General features: G+C 39.8%; 3 protein-coding genes across 4 annotated transcripts; all 3 read left to right on the forward strand.

The window, feature by feature from the left end:
• The first annotated feature begins 2,098 nt into the window (after positions 1-2,098).
• LOC145490497 (uncharacterized) lies at positions 2,099-3,275 on the forward strand. Its single transcript, XM_081469604.1, has one exon. It carries the CDS (start codon positions 2,099-2,101, stop codon positions 2,804-2,806), a length of 708 nt encoding a protein of 235 aa, XP_081325730.1. The 3' UTR covers positions 2,807-3,275.
• A 3,678-nt stretch (positions 3,276-6,953) lies between these two features.
• Positions 6,954-12,118, forward strand: LOC145490499 (WD repeat-containing protein 13-like). The gene is made up of 6 exons (XM_081469605.1): positions 6,954-7,022; positions 7,803-7,861; positions 9,121-9,243; positions 9,801-9,922; positions 11,069-11,217; positions 11,990-12,118. The coding sequence occupies exons 1-6, from the start codon at positions 6,954-6,956 to the stop codon at positions 12,116-12,118; spliced, it is 651 nt and encodes a 216-aa protein (XP_081325731.1).
• Positions 12,119-13,356: 1,238 nt separating this feature from the next.
• On the forward strand, positions 13,357-17,594 carry LOC145490337 (uncharacterized). Of its 2 annotated transcripts, XM_081469466.1 has the most exons (4): positions 13,357-14,029; positions 14,677-14,733; positions 15,240-15,302; positions 17,208-17,594. In XM_081469466.1, exons 1-4 carry the CDS (start codon positions 13,384-13,386, stop codon positions 17,237-17,239), a joined length of 798 nt encoding a protein of 265 aa, XP_081325592.1. In that variant the 5' UTR covers positions 13,357-13,383; the 3' UTR covers positions 17,240-17,594. The 2 variants fall into 2 exon arrangements, with proteins under 2 accessions (XP_081325592.1, XP_081325591.1); XM_081469465.1 differs by lacking the exons at positions 15,240-15,302; positions 17,208-17,594 and having other exon boundaries at positions 14,677-15,123.
• The last annotated feature ends 1,551 nt before the right edge of the window (positions 17,595-19,145 follow it).

Consider the following 19,145-nt stretch of genomic DNA (forward strand, 5'->3'; position numbering starts at 1 on the left):
ACAACGAACCGCAAAAAATCTTACAAATTAATTTTTTTTTTCTTTGCTTTTGACGGACTGTGAGTTTGTGTGAAATTTCAAAGCGTATTTTGTACTTTCAGTATTCTTCTTCATGATTTCAATCTTGAGTTTTGCGTGAAACGTTACTAAAACATCTTCCCTATTTTAACGAAATTTTAAGTGATTTGAATTCCTATTTAGCCAGTGTGAAAAATGGGTGAAACAAATGTACTTTAACCGTGAGTCGACCTTAATGATATCAGTTCTAGTGATGAATGAGTTTTTTCCTGTTTCGGTTAAACACTCTATCCACTTCAAACCTTCAGATTTTAAAGATGTTGCGAAGTCGTAATGAGAAGATAACTTAAGATGTCACCTCCGCCAGCTTTTTTTATTCTCAGTACAGATTGAGTCTGTAAGGCTTCAAAAATACCTGTTAATAAGAACGTCACCGAGGATGGACTTAAGAAACTTGTTTACATGTAACAGGAACCAGTCTTAGTGCACTGGCATTCGTTTTAGCCACTGCCTTTATGTCAGTGTTTTCGAGTGAATGTTGATCACATCAGTACTATTCTAACGAAATTTTAAGTGATTTGAATTCCTATTTAGCCAGTGTGAAAAATGTGTGAAACAAACGTACTTTAACCGTGTGTCGACCTGTGCTAGCACAGGAATTTTATTCTGTATTCTTTGGAAGTTAATAAAGAGTGAATCATAATCGATAAGTATGAAATCTCTGTATCTTAGTTTGAGTGAGTGTGCTGCGAAACGATCTTCAGTGAATTTAAGAGCGTCGGTTCAGCGCTTGCCCATGGTTACTGGGCAGTCGATTGGAGAAAGATTATAGTATCCAGTGATCTAACTTTCAAAAAGCGGGAAAACAGATTAACGTTCTTTTTTTAGAGTACCAGGTCGGACATTAGAATCGAAAAATGGGCAGACAACTGAAACAGACAAAAATCATTTAATGGTATCAGTTCTAGTGATGAATGAGTTTTTTCCTGTTTCGATTAAACACTCTATCCACTTCAAACCTTCAGGTTTCAAAGATGTCACCTCCGCCAGCTTTTTTTTTTCTCAGTACATATTGAGTCTGTAAGGCTTCAAAAATACCTGTTAATAAGAACGTCACCGAGGATGGACTTAAGAAACTTGTTTACATGTAACAGGAACCAGCCTTAGTTCATTCGTTTTAGCCACTGCCTGTATGTCAGTGTTTTCGAGTGAATGTTGATCACATCAGTACTTTCTTAAAAATCGCTAATTTCCCAGTGTTTTGCGTGTATCTGGTTCGCATCGTCCCACTGCAAAGGAGTCTTCGAACCGTCCAACCCTGAGAAATTCTGAAATTTTCGATCGCCTATGATCGAAAGCAACTAAGCGGCGTGCTAGAGAATGGTGTTAAACTTGTTCTTACAAACACTTCCAGACACTTTTCCTTCTCTGTGTTCCTGCCTTATAAAGAAAGTAAAGAAGGTTTTAGTGAAAACAGCACCTACTTTTTTCGTTGCAGAAAAACTTCTGAAGTATTACCAGTGTATTCCGTATCACTTTCCATTTTCTCGTGTTTACATTATTTATTGATGCCTCTTGACAATGAAGACAAACAAAGCCGTTATGAGTAAATAACTAGAAACGTTTTCTTTCTATCACGCTTGGTTTTAAACTGAAGACATAAGCTCATCTGTTTGGCAGCACGGTGCTATGTACATGTAACGAATGGCCGTCTAACTCAAAATATCATCAGATAATTAATTTGCTAACAGTCAAGCGTGAAAACTCAAATTCACTCAAACAATTTGTCCTTGAAAGAGGAATTTTGCAATAAACTGTATATTAGCAACATGTGGCAATGAAAGCCTTTCTCCGTTGGTGCGTGGTTTTTTCAGCCTGGTCAACTTAACATGTACGTATGTAGCCCAATAAAATATGTTGTAAAACTTTGATACAAGTTGTAGTTCATACTTCATGGCTTTGAATTAATTTGGAAACAAGTGGTTACATTGATCCACTTAAATAATTCAATACTACGTTTCATTTGAATTTAAAAAAATCATGACAACAAACTAAAGTTTGTGATTTACTTTCAACCTAGATGGGAGCCTTACTCAGCACGGCTTGTTTGAAAGATCCAAGCGAAATTCAAACCAAAATTAAAACTGTTTGCGAACTCTACTCTCTGGAGCGGAAAGTTAGCCACAAGCTTGAAGAACAAGCGTCTAAACTCTACATAAACGCGCTCCAAGACGAATGTTTGCCGATTGTTTGTGCAGTGGACAAGAAACAGAAGATATTACTGAACGTGGATTCCGTGTCCAGTGACGAGGTTACAACGAGAATAAATGAAATTCTTCACGGAGATTACCTTGAAGAACTCATCAAGTTACTCGCGGAGAAACTGAGCAGTACCCTGGGAACCACAACAGCAGGAGAGGAAGACAGCTTGTATACGCACGTTGTGTTCGCCAATAAGAGTGTCCTTTGCATCGATTTGTTTGTTTATCATCGTCGGTTCAGACTAAATGAAAGCCTCAGCGAGTATAACAACGTCCTGGCATATTTCGTGCAAGTTGGATTGGTAGATATCACCAAAGCTCGACCACAAGTTCTGTTTTACGAATTGACAAGAGCCACGCACCATGAAAAATTGCGTGAGGCTAGCAACAAGCTTAAGGCGCAAGCAAAGCGCACAGAGAGACTGTATCACGTGGTACATCATCTAGCCACAGTTATGACAGGTACGAAATCAGCAGTGTTTTGCTATTCGTGCAGCAAAGCCACTGTGTTTACCATCGTAGGTTAAAAATCAAAATGGTCCAAATTGGATAATGTGCCCCTAAATTGTAGCAAACTGACTGCCATTTTCAATATATCTATACGAATAAGAAACTTCAATTTGTTTAATATTAGAAAAAGAGGGAGGATTGGAGGCGACCTTGCCTACCCTTTTCTCCGATTTCCGGCTGTAGCTGTATTTAGCTTGCCGGAAATGCGTCTCCGTTCCCGGGCTACCGTCAATAGAGCAACCGCTTGTTACCTACTTTGGAGTGACTGGAATGGAATGCTTCTTGAAACTTTCAAAAGTGATGAGCTCCTGCTCAAGTTTCAGGGATTCTCTAAAGAGCTTTACAAGGAGATTTAGTATTTAATGGTCCTGCCTTCTTTCAATAGATATCCAACGTTTTAAGACAAGAAAATTGAGCAATTTCAGGTTTTAGTGGACAAAAATCTGGTACCAGACTAATTTTAAGTATTTTACAGTCATTTTTACATTTACTTAAAGCTAAATACATAAATAATTGCCTGAAATAACATCGGAAACAATTTGCCATGGGAATGAGAGAAAATAAATTCCAAAGTTCAGAGAACTTGTGCAAACACAGGCAAAATTTCATCATCAGTTTCATTTCATCAGTACTTTCAAGTGTTTCATACGAAGTTCAACATTTGTTTTCGACGTTTGGTGTTGCTAGAAACGATTTTCTTGTTTTAGAAGATATTTAAAACAGTCGTACAGAAGTTTGCAATACGATGAAAATAATCTTGGTACTAGGTTTTTGTCCACTTGTTACTCGAACTTCTGGTGGATTCCGTCTTAAAGATTTTAATCTTAAAAAAAATATCATTTAAAATATAATTTGCCTCTCTTATTAAAAATAACTAAGAATAACGACCTTTTTCTCTTGTGAACGTTTGAAAGTCACTCATTTTCAACGGAAACCAAAAGCTTGAGCTTGCTTAAACTGCGATCAGGCGTTCCTTTTTATTCTTTTTTAATAAAAGAAAAACGTCTGATCGCAGATTAGAGCTTGCTATAATGCTGAATAAATGCTTACACGCAGTAGAAAAACAACACAGTAGTCAAATGATTCCCCTGCGGCTTTTAGCAGAGATGCTGCTCTTTTCCTTCCCTTAGGGCATTGTCGCTAACCAGCGAGCAGGCTCCTACGGGCACAAGCAAAGGCAAAGGCGCGAGATATGATCGAGTCGGCGAGTGCAGCGAGCCCGTGAGGGGCCTGACTAACCTCCTTGGGCTCGTCACGCAATGCGTGACAAGGCTAGGGTCTGACACGATAAACGAGAGCCTCTCATTTTCACTGGCTCGCTTCGTGAACTCGCCGACTCGTGTCTCGCAGCTTCGCCTTTGTTTGTACCGCAGCGAATGAGATCCTGCTCACAGACTACTTTGTTGGGCTCTGTTTCCTTTTCAAAACTTCTTCTTTGTTAAGTTTTATGCCTGAGTGGTGGTTCCTAAAACTACTTCAGAATTTCAAAAAGTAATAATGAAAAAAGAAAACGAAAAACTAGGAACTACGTATCATATTCGATGTCGTCTGTAGTGACGTGACATCTTCTGCAAAGCCATTGTTTACTCGTCACGAAACGCTGGTTTAGCGGCTACACTACAGACGCGTTTATTGGGTCTAACACTTTGTAATAATTTTTTTAATAATGTTTTTTGGTTTAGTTCCACCGCAAAAACCGGAGAGAGTGTAAATCTCAGAGAGGGCCTAGGCTCTAATGGAATGTTATTGTATCATAATTTTAACCATCATACAAAAAGTGGTGAGTCAGCATAAAATAATATGTTACACAGATGAACTAGCCTGTCTTAGAAAGTTTTCTTTTCAACTGAAGAACAGACACAAAATCCCTGCATTGTTGTGAATGTCACCCAAGTATAGGTCAATGCTTTTTGGAGATCCCCAAAATTTTCATTACGTTTGAAGGAAAAGCTCTCAGCCCTTGGTCCTCGATATATGTTTTCATGGATAATCCTTTGTTGTCTAGGATTGTAAAAATAAAAATGTTCCAGTAATTTTCTCGTTATAAAGGGCGTGTGCATCTAGATCGAATTGAAACCCAGTGTTGGTTCTTGTGAAGGGAGGAAAACCGGGCAACCCAGAGAAAGGCGCTCGAAGCATGACCCTCTAGGTCCAACCCCTAAGCCTTTTAAATACCATTTTGATAGAAGAAGTAACCCTTTCGTACACCTTTAATTGAAAAAAGATTCCCCTTTCACATACATTCATAACTGGCCCATATTATGAATAGGCCACCAAAAAGGTCTTCTGGTCACTTTCATGTAGTGCCTAATAAATGAAGTGGTAGAGCCATAAGGTGCGTCTGTTTGAAATATTTTAATTAAAGGCCCTTTAAAATAACTAAATGACAGAATCCCCCCTTTTTTTATACCTGAATCCTGAAAAAGGAACCCCTTTCGGGCGAAGCCTTCCCATATAGGCCATTATAGGGAGTCCACCCTCCAGCAGAGAAGCAAGGTTTTGAACCTACAACAAACTCAACTCACGTTTGAAAAAATGACACTGTGTCCAGGATTTGAATCTTGGCCACATCGGTAGGAGGCGAATGCCCTCGCCACTTTGCCATCGCTGTACCCCAACTACTAGCAGAGTCTCGAAAAAATCTATGACAAAGAAAACAACTTTGCTACTCTTCAGTTACTGCGATCAAGTTTGCTCGAGGTGATAAGTTCCGGCTGGCATGTAGCTCTGATGATGGGACACTGTCTGTGTGTGGTCTTGCGCCGTCACCTCCATCTGTGTCCTGTACGCTCAGAGGACACACAGCAGCTGTCACGGGTAGGTGTTATTCGTTTTCATCTCCAAGGAGGTTGGGAAAGGGATGACGCGAGATTTGGGCGAGAATACGTGCGTGATATGTGATACGTGATACTTGAATTTGAAAAGGAAAAGCTGTCAATTCTTGACATAGAATCGGCTTAATCCTGCACATTAACCCATTAGTCCACTTAGTCGTTTGGAGAACAAGGATAAGAGAGTAGGCTTTAATTACTGACTACTGAGACCGAAATGTTTTGTCTGATATGTGACTGTTTGCATCCTTTTGATCTTTTTTGTATCCGATCGTACCTATATTGTACCAATGTTTCTTTAGACTTTGAATGGACAATAAACAATGATATAATAGCGTCTTCCTCATTGGACCGTACAACAAGGGTCTGGAATCCAGAATCCGGGGCTTGCTTACGTGTACTGAGTGACAACCAATCCTGTGGCGTGATGGCGTGTAGATTTCAGCTGCTCGATGACAACATGCTTCTTGTATCCTTTTAACTCATTTTCTCGTGACAACGGGTTGAAATATATTTAAACCTCGTACACCACATGGCCAATTACTAGTGAATACACATTTATGTGAGCATTTTGTTAACACCTGGTCGCCTGTTCAAACTTCTCGGGTGGAAAAATCTAACAAACAAGCAGCAAATTCAAAGAGCTGCGATGATTTATAAGTCTCTGCACGGGTTGGCTTCAGAATATCTAAGTTCTCAATTCGAGAGGCGAGAAACCGCATATAATCTAAGGGACTCTGAGAATAAACTAAAATATTCCATTGCCGCGCTCAAACTATTATAACAATAGCTTTAGCTTGTGACACAAGGGAAGCAGAGTCCCTGAGGCAGTTTAAACGCCTACTCAAAAGAGATGTGATGTCCATGGCAAAGTGAAATGAACAAGTCACGCAAAAAAGAAAAGAAATTCTTTAACATACAGATAGACTGGCAACCAGAATGGCGACTTCAGTGTCTTTAATTTGTGTACTTCCGAAGTTTTTAAAGTAGGTGGAGGGTTTAGACTAGGCTTAAAGATAGCAATCAAAATGTTGCCCAGCAGAAATAAAGATAGTAACTGTCAAACCTAGCCCGGTCCTTACAATATCCATACATTTCTATATAGTGTTAGATGGCTGAGTTTATGCTAGAAGATTTCCATTTGACGGTATCATATCGTTAGTTAACTTGACCTGACTGTCCTCTCTTGGTTGATATCATTTTGATATCATTTCAGTCGTTAAAATAATGACACAAGTCTCTCCTAGTGCCTCCTCCTAAAACTGTTTGTTTATCTTCAAAATTCTAACATACGTTCCTCTATGTAATGTATTTCTAGGGTGGCAGTGCTAAAATGTCGGCTGGTGTTAAATCCATGGAGTTTAGCTCTTCGGGTGCTCTCGTCTGGGTGGGAGATGAAAAGGTAACATACCAATAACTTTACTAGTGGTAGTTTGAAAAATACAAATAAAAAAATATCAGTTTGACTGTAACGATATGGTAGTGAAACCTGCACTTGTTGTTCGCTCTAATGGAGTTGTTGGGTTTTGCTCGCAGTGCAAAAATACACACATACAGACACTCCATTGAGCGTCCCTGAAAAAGGTTTTCAGAATCAATATTAAAAATAAATAAATAAATAAATAAATAAATAAATAAATAAATAAATAAATAAAATCACAACTAAGTACCCTCACTTGTACACGATATACTCCTAATTATCGAAGGGACAACAACTTTAATTTTAATTGTACTTTTAAGCGGTTTTTTCAAGACAAGAGGACAGAATTTGTTAAAGTCCGCTAGACCTTTTTGACGAAAATATGTCTTTTGGGTTTTGACTCTTCGCGGTCATGCTCATAAGAGTGCTCCTTTATCTCACACATGCTACTGACGTTTGGCTACTGTACCGGAGTTTAACAGGTATGTTAAGTAAACAGACTTGTACCGCAAGGCATGGCAAGGATTGCCATACCTTCGCAACAATCTCGAGCTCATAGTCTGATATTTCAACGGAAGTATAGCTGAGCTTTCAGCGCTTTCTTACAGGGTGTTTTCTAAATATGGATGAATAATTTATTCGTAGCACACAATCTTCTAGGTAATTAATGTATGCTGAGCATGTACACGCCGCTCAGCGGTGGGGACATGGTGTTTAAAGTTGTTTTTGCATCTAATTCGGATAACATTATTTTAATTTAAGGGCTTTATATACTCCTATTGTTTCCACGTGGAATCTGGAAGACTTAACGACGCCAAATGGTGAGAACATGGAGAACAAATTTTGTTTCGCTATCTTAATAAGGTTGAACGTAAGGACGAACTTTCCCATAGTCACTTTAACCGATATACGGTCATCGAAAACTAGTCCTTTAGTGAGAGGACGTGTCACTGCAATAGTTTTGTTGTTGTTGTTGTTGTTGTTGTTGTTGCTGTTTTAAAGAATTGAACTTTTGTTTGGTTGAAAAACATCGTACTCCACGCTTGCAATACTCAATCAGGAAATGCGCTGAATGGAAAGATGCTGGCTGGTTGCTCTGCATGTAACTTACTGCGTGTGGTGTAGACGATGACTGGAAGTCAGTCAGTCATGTCAGTCAGTCAGTCGGTCTGTAAATCATTCAGTCAGTAAGTCGGTCAGTCAGTCGGTCAGTCAGTCGGTCAGTCAGTCGGTCAGTCAGTCGGTCAGTCTGTCGGTTGGTCGGTCAGTTTGTCAGTCTGTCAGCCTGTCAATCAGTCAGTCAGTCAGCCACTGAGTGGGTTAGTCAGAGTCTGAGTCTGAGTCAGTCAGTAAGTCGTAAAGTCAGTCAGTTAGTCGGTCATAGAGTGAGTTATTCAGAGTCTGAGTCAGTCAGTCACAAAGTCAGTCGATCAGTCAGTCAGTCAGTCAATCAGTCAATCTCAGTCAGTCAGTCAGTCAGTCAGCCACAGAGTGAGTTAGTCAGAGTCTGAGTCTGAGTCACTCAGTTCAGTCAGTCAGTGAGTCGAAAAGTCAGTCAGTCATAGAGTGAGCTATTCAGAGTCTGAGTCAGTCAGTCAGTCAGTCAGTCAATCAGTCAATCTGTCAGTCAGTCAGTCAGTCAGTCAGTCAGCCACAGAGTGAGTTAGTCAGTCTGAGTCACTCAGTTAGTCAGTCAGTAAGTCCCAAAGTCAGTCAGTCAGTCAGTCAGTCAGTCAGTCAGTCATAAAGTGAGTTATTCAGAGTCTTGGTCTGTCAGTCAGTCAGTCAGTCAGTCAGTCGATCAGTCAATCTGTCAGTCAGTCAGTCAGTCAGTCAGGCCGTCAGTCAATCAGTCAGTCAGTCACAAAGTCACAAAGTCAGTTAATCAAAGTCTGCCAGTCAGTAAGACAGTCCATCATTCATTCTATCAGCTAATTAGCACCTAATGGACAATAGTGGACCAGATGGGAAATCCTGCATTGTTTTGAAAACTTTTGATTAGAAGAGTGTAGGTCGATTGTGTGTGGATTTCTACTGTCACATTCTTTCATATGCGTTAACCAGAGTGTATTTTCCGTAGTATGGTTATAGCATACAGTAGTCCTGTGACATCCATCTCATATCGAAGCTGGATGAGCCTTGAAATATGCGAGGACCCGGTACTACTTGTAAATGTCGCCATCAACCTTCTTTGTCTTTACCGGTCAGTATGAATACTTTTTTATTTAAACATATTTGAATACGTATTTGTCCCAAGAGCTCAAAGGCGGCTTACACCAGAATGAATTACATTCCTTGGAAAGATTATTTACATCTTTCTTGGATCAGGATTTGTTTGCATTTCGCCTTGCCTTAATAGTCTACTTACTTTCAATTCAAAGCAGAAAAGACAAATTAGGCCAAATTTTAACAATGGCAATACACAATTCGTGGTTCAGTCCTGGTTTGGTCTAAAATTTGGCAAACTACTTCGACAGCTTGAAGGACACTCGATGATAAAGGCGTCGCCGAGTTCACTTTGAAATAATGTGGGCTAAAAATGATCTCTTATAAACAACGAGAACCCGGCAAACAGTGTGATCAATTAGAAAGCATTAGATTTTGGATTATAAAAATAGAAATTTGCTTATTTGATATGACTATTTGGTAAGTGTGCTTCTGGAGTCGACAAACAATAATTCCAGGGTGTTCTAGAGAGTAAACCGATCGATAAACCTCTAAGCATTCTGTCTAACGGAAGGATTCTTTTCTTGGTTTCAGGGTCATTGATAAAAAGGGCGGTCTGAAATTAAGAAGTTCATTCCCCATTAAACACAAGAGCTGTCACATACGAAGTTCGTTTTGCCCTCTGACTTCTTCCAGTCAAGGTTACACTTCTTTTGGTAAGAATTACTTTTAAACACCAAGACAGGATGAAGGTTAAGACAGCTGAGAGTTAATCCCCGATATACCGGAAACTGCCTCCGGTTATAGGCCCATATACCTGTAAACCAAATAATACATCCGGTTATAAGCCCCCCCTTCCCTCCCCCCGTCTTCGGATATAAGCCCCCCCCCCCTCTAGCTGTCCTTGTTTTGAATTCGTTTTATTATGATGTTTCGAAGCTTAATTACCAGTAAATGAAAAACCTATTTCCATCAACATGTGCAGATATAGCTCGTTTCGGAACAGTTTTTTTAATTCCAGTTTTAAGACCCTCGGATATAAGCCCCTCCGTCTATATAAGTCCATCTAAAACCCCTTACAAAGTTATAAAAGCCCAGGGCTTATAAGCGGCAGTCTACGGTAGGCCTTATTCCCTACTTTTAGATCACTTCCGGCTTCAGAAATCCCAGGGGTTATAGAAACAGCCAATCTTGTGAGGCAAATTTTACTCGCGTGGACGGCCCAAGTAGATTTACACGTATTTTCGCCCTCCACGAAAACATCCACGTAACGCTCGTGGTGATATAAGCCGCGGGAGAACTGGGTACCACATCTAAAAATGACTTAGCGGGAAGAGATTACCTTGAAAATTAGATCCATGTATCGGGGATTAACTCTTGCACCCTTTATCCACTCTTGTTTAACGCATGCAGAAGCCAAAGGCATATTATTATTCTGTAATGAAACACTACTGACTTTTGACAACCTTAACATGAGAGAAAGCTGGAAAAACACAAAGCGTAGACCGCTGACAGCTGGTATTTTCTCTTAGAGTCAGAATAGTGCTTGTTCGTGAACACGAAGGCATAAGGGCGGCACGGACGAAAAGGGCTTGGGACGAGTGTCTCATCCCAATCAATTATCACGAAAGGGCAAATCGCTTAATACTGCTTTTTTAAGTTGTATTAAGCGATTCAGGCCCTTTGGTGGTAAAAAGGACTTCTTTTAAAAAAGAAGCTCAAAGGGAAGGGAACATTAAAAAAGAAAACTGGCGTGAATAAAGCGCGTAAGAAAGATCTTGAGAAAATTGCTGCCATCCTATTTTCGTTAAGTCTATAGACCGTCTTGAGCGTTGTTTCGTGTTTTTTCTCTCCTAATATAGTAAGCGGCAGTGAAGACATGGCTGTGCACAGTTTGACATGTGACAGTCCAGATGTGACAAATGTAACAAAGTTTCTTGGTCACTCGGCACCAGTTCTCGACGTTTGTTGGAACTATGACGAGACGTTAATGGCCTCTTGTGATACGAAGGTACGTGTCAGCGTTCTAAGGGCATGCTTTCTGGATTACAACTACAAAATTAGAGTGCGTGGTCCAACACAGAGACCTTCTTTGGGTTGTTTTCCACAACTACTGGGGCGGATACAGGATTTTAGAGTGGAGGCTCGAGATACGGGCCGCCGAGGGGGGTCGCCTGTAGGGGGCGTCCGGGGGCATCTTCCCCCGGAAACATAAAATTAAAGTACTGGGAAAGGGGATTTGCGGCATTCTGAGGCCAAGTCAGCGTGCTGTAATGTCTCATTTTTTTTAAATTTAGGGGATTCGACCGAGCCCCCCGACCCCTCCCCCCCCCTCTCTAGATCCGCCCCAGAAATAAAAGGCGAAAATTGTCTTCGTGACTGGAACAAATCGAATACCGCGAATTTGTAAGGAAATGCGATCAAAATGATAGTAAGAACGTTATTCCATCATCATTGCTACCTTAAAGCTTGAAATTGAAGACGATCGATAAGCCAGACACAGCTAAAAATAGCATTTGCAAGATTAAGCCCTTCAATCTTATTGCTGTTTTTCTCAATTAATTCTAGTCCTTTTGTTCTGTTTCCGCATTTAATCTGCATCCTGCCTGCTGTGCTTGAGAAGGGAAATGTAATGGTATGGCGAAAAGCTAGAGGAAAAGCAATCGAGGACAGTAGTTTGGCAGACAAGTCCACCACTACTTCTGTAGCTAAAGCAGCAGATCGTCTATCCTTAGCGTGACACGCTGAGTGGATGATACAGTGTGACACTCATTGTGTGACAGGCTTTGTGCGTGACACAGTTTGACACTGTGGCCTTCTGGTTCAACTCCAAATACAGAGCTCCATACAGATTTGGCCGTGGTCGTTCTGTTGAGTTTGTGGACGAGACATTTTTAAAAATCTCACAGTAGCCTCGGGGGAAGACTCCTATGTGAAAAGGTCGGGGCTTGTACTGGTCAGAAAATTTGAATTAAAACCCTAAAGAAGACCCATCTGGGTGTGGCTCGTGCGTTATTTGACCCCTAAAAAATACCACTTAAAACGGACATGACAGCGTTTTTTATCCTTTCTTTGAGAACAACCCAAATATAAACCTTTACGGCTAAAAAGTGGCGTTTAGTCCTGAACAACCTTAATGAGGCAACAATCCGTGACTTAAACCCCTAAGCTAGCCGATGAGCATCCCCGCCTTTCAACATGGGAGTCTCCCTCCTTCCTCCGAGGGACAGTACCTCTCTACACCTTGGTCTGTAACTGGGTAACCTCCGATGGACTACCTTCCCGGTTCTACTCAAAGTCAGTCGATGTTACAGAAAGACGAGTAGTTACGACAAAACCAATTACGATTTGTTGTTCTTTCCCCAACTAAGTGTTCTAGGTGTGTTGGTGTTTGGCCGAAGGTACTTGGTTATAATTTTATCACCGCCAATTCCGCTGACAAAAAGATACAATTAAAATCCCGTGTTAAGTAGGTTTTTAAAGCTAAAGAGCAATGGTAAAGGTAAAGAGGTATTAAAATGCCTCTTTACCATTGTACAGGAGCTCTATGACTGACGTGAAGTATCTAACATCGATAGGAGAATAAAGTAATGAATTTATGATGAAAAAACAATTCTCTGTAATTTTTTAATCGCTTCAGTCCTACTTTCTACATGTATACTCTCCTTTCTAATTGTGGTATATTTCTTTAAATGATACTTTAGTGAATTTGGTAGCAAATCAGGATACTGATGGCTTCTCTAAAAATAGTGACACAGGCTACCCATCTCCGCGTATAGTGACTTACTTACGACCGTTCCACTTCGTTAGCAAAGAATGTTCTTCCTGTGGTTTTCCACCCTGCTTGGGTTGGTTATACTCTCTCAATTTCTTAGTAAGTGATAAATCAAAAAAATTAACCTCAAAAGACATGAAGAGGGAATCCTTTCTACGATGGACTTCTCTCAGTTCAAAGCACTTTGACCCATCCTTTGCCTTTTGTTATCTCGAAATTATAAACATACGTAAGTCAATGCAGGCTGAACTAAGCTTATTGCTTACGTTGTCAGTTCTTTAATGAGGTCCTTAACGTTTCTGAATAAATTTTAAAAAATGATCCGCATTCCTGTCGAACGTAACCTAACTTTTCGCAGGAGAAACTCGTAGATAATGATACTTACTGGTATAAGTACAAGATATGGGAATATCATTCAGCGGTGCATTGGACGAAAACGAACGTCAAGGCAACGTAAATGTGATTCATGAACTCTATTCTCTGGAGCGAAAAGTCTGCCACAAGCTTGAAGAACAAGCATCTAAACTCTACATAAACGCGCTACATGACGAATGTTTGCCGATTGTTTGTGCAGTGGACAAGAAACAGAAGATATTGCTGAACGTGGATTCGGTGTCCAGTGACGAGGTTACAACGAAAATAAATGAAATTCTTCATGGAGATTACCTTGAAGAACTCATCAAGTTACTCGCGGAGAAATTGAACAGTACCCTGGGAACCACAACAGCCGGAGAGGAAGAAAGCTTGTATACGCATGTTGTATTCGCCAATAAGAGTGTCCTTCGCATCGATTTGTTTGTTCATCATCGTCGGTTTAGACACACTGAAAAGCTCAGCGAGTATAATAACATTCTGGCCTATTTTGTGCAAGTCGGATTAGTGGAAATCATCAAAGCTCGGCCACAGGTTCTGATTTACGAACTTACAAGAGCAACGGACCATGCTAAACTAAACAATGCCTGCGAGAAGCTGGAAACCTTGGCAAAGTGCACAGAACGACTCAACTACATAGTACAGACCAGGGCTAAAGTTCCCAGTCTTCCCACAGGTATAGCCATACATAGCCACGTATAGCCATGTTTAGCCATGTATTGCCATGTATAGCCATGTATAAGCATATATAGTCGTGTATAGCCATGTACAGCCATGTATAGCTGTGTATAACCATGTATTGCCATGTATTGCCACGTATAGCCATGTACAGCTATTTATTTTCCTTGTATAGCCATGTATAGCCGTGTATAGCCACGTATATTGTCATGTATAGCATGTAGTGCCATGTTTTGCATGTTTAGCAATGTATAGCCGTGTAAAGCCGAGCATAATCATGTATTGCCATGTATATCTATAAAGTTAAAGGAAAATCGAGGACGGACAACCTCTGACCTTAAAATAGGGTTAAAAAATTTAATAAAACGTTTCGGTCAAAGGCCTTCTTCAGTTACTACAACTTTTGAATGAAAACGAAGATTAAATAAGATTAAAGTGCTAGTTATTATGTAATTACAAGTGACAACTATCGAATAAGGTACAAGATTACAAAAAAGAAAAAAAATGGTGCTAATTAACAGACGGCAAAAAAGCAAAATTGGGGAAGCGAAAAACACTGAATAACCGAAAAAACGCCACTGTGAAAACAATAAACAAATGATGAGACTCAGACAGCATTTTTGTCTTTTTAAACCTGTTCTTTAGCCGAGAATGAGGCTGTAATCCCTGTACAGGCTGGGGCCCAAAAAGATTATGGCCAAGGTAATATTTCGCTCCGTCTTCAATCAGTATGCATAGTATTGTACAACTTCCCTGTGTTACGATCAGATAGACCACGTTTGCCTGTAGACTTGGTGGTTTTGCATTTTTAAATCATAATTTCAGCTGAGGATGCCACAGGGGGCGATTTACAGCCCGCCGCCCAAACGAATGATGGCCAAGGTATTCTCGTTGGTTATGGGTCTTCAATCACTTAATACATGGTATTGTACAAACTCCCTAATTAATCAACTCTCGGAAGTGAGCGCGACCAATTTTAGGGCTAGGTGTTTGAAAATTTCAGTTGTTCTTAACTTCTGATATTCTGATCTCACCAAGTGCACAATTACATTCTTATTTCCAGTGTTCGCTGCATGCTATATCGGCAGTAGCTGGATGATACACTGCTGGTATATGTATTAATGTAGCTTGGGAATTGAACAATGTTCTGTAGCATTTGCCTACTGTACTATTAAATATCTCTATATTTTTTCTATCACGTAACTCAGGGAGAAAACGAAAAGCATCGTCAAAGTTGCTGGATGCCTGGAATTCAGGACAACATCTTAAAGGTATAGTTTACTCTGCAAAAAGGTAGTTACAAGTTAGTCGGTCAGTCAGTCAGTCAGTCAGTAAGACAGTCAGTCAGTAAGACAGTCAGTTAGTCAGTCAGTCAGTAGGACAGTCAGTCAGTCAGTCAGTCAGTCAGTTAGTCAGTCAGTCAGTCAGCCAGTCAGTCAGTCAATCAGTCAGCCAGCCAGTCAGTCAGTGAGTCAGTCAGTCAGTCAGTAAGGCAGTCAGCCGGCCAGTCAGTCAGTCAGTCAGTCAGTCAGTCAGTCAGTCAGTCAATTATCACGATGATCGCAAAGAAATAAATTATTATTAAATATAAAACAAAGAAGAACCTACCAACACTGGCCTTCTGCTGCATTACAAGAGCCATGTTGTTGATCGCTACAATTACAAACTTTGCTTGATCGTGCCTTCCGCCTTCCATCTCTCTTCCAACTGGTACTACTTTTCCGAGGAATGTGAGCGGCTCAAAATGTTGTTTTCTCGACTGAATACCCACACAGGTTTACCAATTCCACCATCTCGCGCTTTAGTGCAGTCAAAGCTTGTGATCAACCGGTTCCCGAGTTACCAGCTGTTAACAGATCCTGGTCGCGTTGTTCTGCCATTTAAAGACCAGGCTTCAGCCGATATTGTACGAGCAAAACTCAAATATCTGAGCAAGGAAATTACAATTTTCGTCAATTGATTTTGGATATAGTTTTTCTATAGCTGAGTAATTCCCAATGAACATACCGATAAAGCGTTCCCATACAAACTTTGTAATTTAACAAATTCTCTTTTTCTAGCTTGAATCCCTACATCATTGACTTTAAAACCGTCTTTTTTGTTTTTGGATTGATTTGTTTATAGCTGAGCAATGAGCAATTTAATTTTGGCAAGAGTCTCTACTGATGCGCAATGGTTAACTGAGGTCTAAATGATTACATCATGTTTCGTGTCACGCTACTGTTGTTAAGATGCAGTATTACCGTCACGCGGTCACCGGTCCAAATCCGTTTCAGAGAGGTGTTTTTTTTCCTTTTTCTTTCTTTTGTTTTATTTTTGCTGAGGATGAACAGTGGTTGTTTACACTGTTTTTCAAAAACTTCACCGTAGTGTTTTGCAATTCCCTCAGCGCGGGGAAGCCAGGTATAAAACAATCGTTTGAAAATTTATATCTGACAAAAGTACATCTGAGAACGAACGTAGATTGGTACTGACTACACCATTATCTGATGGTGCATTACAGCTTTAATTAAAGAGTGAAGTCATCCAAGGAAATCCCTCTCGCTGAAATTTGTGTTTGTCTAGCGCGGTATATAATTGTTAACAAGTTACTTTCCAATCAAGGAATCTCTGTTTTAACAAAAATATAATGAGTTGACTAGAAACTTTTTCTATGCAGCCAGTTAGAAGTGGAGTCACTCCAACACCCAGTTGAATGAACTCTTGAACCTAAGTACAGACCACCCTAATTAACTAATTAATAATTAATTAATAACTAGTTAATAACCGTCTTGTACGTGACCGTTTTAAAACATTTGTACTTCAAAGCCATATCTGAATATATTACTTCTAGCTAAGGAAGGATCGACAAATGAAAAACAAAAGTCAAACACACGTACACGGAAATCAGTGAGTGTAACTTGTTTTAGCGGTTTCCCGGGTTTCAAACATACGACTTTAAAGTTTGCTTGACCGTAACCAGTGAATTTTCCATACATGGAAAACATGCTTGGTACTCAGGATAATAGCTTGATGTTTCCTTCTGAATGCAGTCAAAAACCTATAAATTCCAAAAAACATCAAATTTATTCTTGTTATCAACTGACAGTGTTACTTTTGGAAATGAATGTTCTTCTTTCACATTTATCACGAGCATCGATATAGGGTAACATTTCATATCTTTTTTTTTTTGTCAGGAAAAAGGATGAGAAGGCAAACCCGGCGATAATTTTTAATATATCAATAAAGTCAATGAATAAAAAGTCTTAATTCGTTATTCAGATTGTGACTCGATTACTCACTTTTCTGTTAGGCGAGTGCATAGCTACTGCACAAGGTTTGTCCTTGGGTAACACTTTCAAAAACGGAAGGGAAATCTTGTGATCAATTTTCAGCAAAATGCTTTTTAATTTATGGTTATCGTTTTCAGACGTTCACTGCAATATCGTTATCTTCACCGAGACCTCTCTTTACAGCCGGTTTTATCGTATATATCTGTGATTCTGTTGTAACAAAAAATAAAAACCGATTAATCACTGCTTCTTAATGTTTGTTAACTGACAAAGCATAAGATTTTATTAAAAAGGTGTACTGTTACAATTGTCAGGTTGAGTTTTTTTTTTCTAGTTGAGTTTGACGAGTATCGGAGCTTAAAGGAGTTCAGTCACGGTATTTTGAGTTATTTTGGCCACATACAAAATTACCTTTAAATGGTAGGAAACCTGAAAATAACAGTTTAATAAGATAGAAAAAGACCAAAGAGATAATGATAAACCATAAAGGAACAAGGATGGCTGAGGATGGAGAAGATTAACATGGATTACAAACGACGAATTTGAAAAATTGAGGCTAAACTACTCAATATGCGCAAACCGTGACTGAGCCCCTTTAACATGTTCACCCTCGTCCAATAATAATCTGCCATAGCCTGGTTTTCCATATCCAATAATTAAGAATTAGTTCAGGATTAGGGTAAACTTTGTTTTCTCTTTTCAGTTTTAAGTGAAAGTTTTTTCGGCCGCTTTTTTTCAGGATTGACTTCCTCTAATCTTCAGTTTTGCAGAATACCAGCGTTGAACAACGTTCTGGGTTTAGAGAAGTAAACTCCTTGGTTAACTTTTACACCCGGTTTCAGTGTTACGTGCATATGCGACATCTTTCGATCATCTCTCGACATTCCATCTTTCGACATGCTATGTAAACGGCTGAAAGACCGTTTACCTGTGAAACTGGCAATTTTTCCGGTTATTAGGGGAACAAATGACAAGTATATGATAATTACTGACCTCAAATGAATGAAAAATATTGTGGACCTCCGATTTACGGGGTAATTCAAATGATTTTAGTGTAGTCGATCGGCTCTCAATAGTGACTTCCGGTAGAATTGGGCCGCTACTGCTCAGTTAATATTCGAAAGATTTAAACATTCAAAACAGTCGATTCATCTCTCACAGAATGACTTCTTGATCTGCTAAGCTTAGTTTGATGTCAAATAAATCCATCTTTCATGACTAAAAGTTGAGTTTGACCATAAAGAAGTCCGTTGTGTTTACATTTTGACGTAAGCCAGGTTACATAGCATGTCGAAAGATGGCATGTCGAAAGATAGTTGCTATGCACGTAACACTGAAAGCGGGTGTAATCTTGGATTAGCGTTAATCGGCTTTGGAACAACCGGGCCCTGAACGGTGTACTCGATCTGGATTGTAGTCCATCAGTTCATTAACAGAGGGGAATGGCTATGAAATCCGACAAAGTTCTTTGTTGTATGTTTTTGTTCGGTGTTTGGCCTTGACCGTGCACAAAACACAATAGTTGTTTACTCCGTACTGGGGAACTTACCAAAAGAAACGTTTTGTTTACGTAATTCATGCATAGTGTATGAGCGCAAAACAAAAGATTGTGCACGGTCGTGGACCTTCCAACATAAATCTTGACATCTTTGTGTGGTCCTTTGATAATTGCCGGGCTCCATAACCAGTCCTCTCTATTAACTATGATCAGTTTCACCAGTCAGAACCACATCCATATAATGCGCAGTGGTCAATATTCATCAACACGGCGCACAGTCCTGTCTACAATATCAGATGCACTCAAGTCCGTTGCGTTTCGTGAGCAAAGAACGTTCTTCCTGT

This window comes from Orbicella franksi, chromosome 6, assembly GCF_964199315.1.
Source record: "Orbicella franksi chromosome 6, jaOrbFran1.1, whole genome shotgun sequence".
NCBI lineage: Eukaryota > Metazoa > Cnidaria > Anthozoa > Scleractinia > Merulinidae > Orbicella > Orbicella franksi.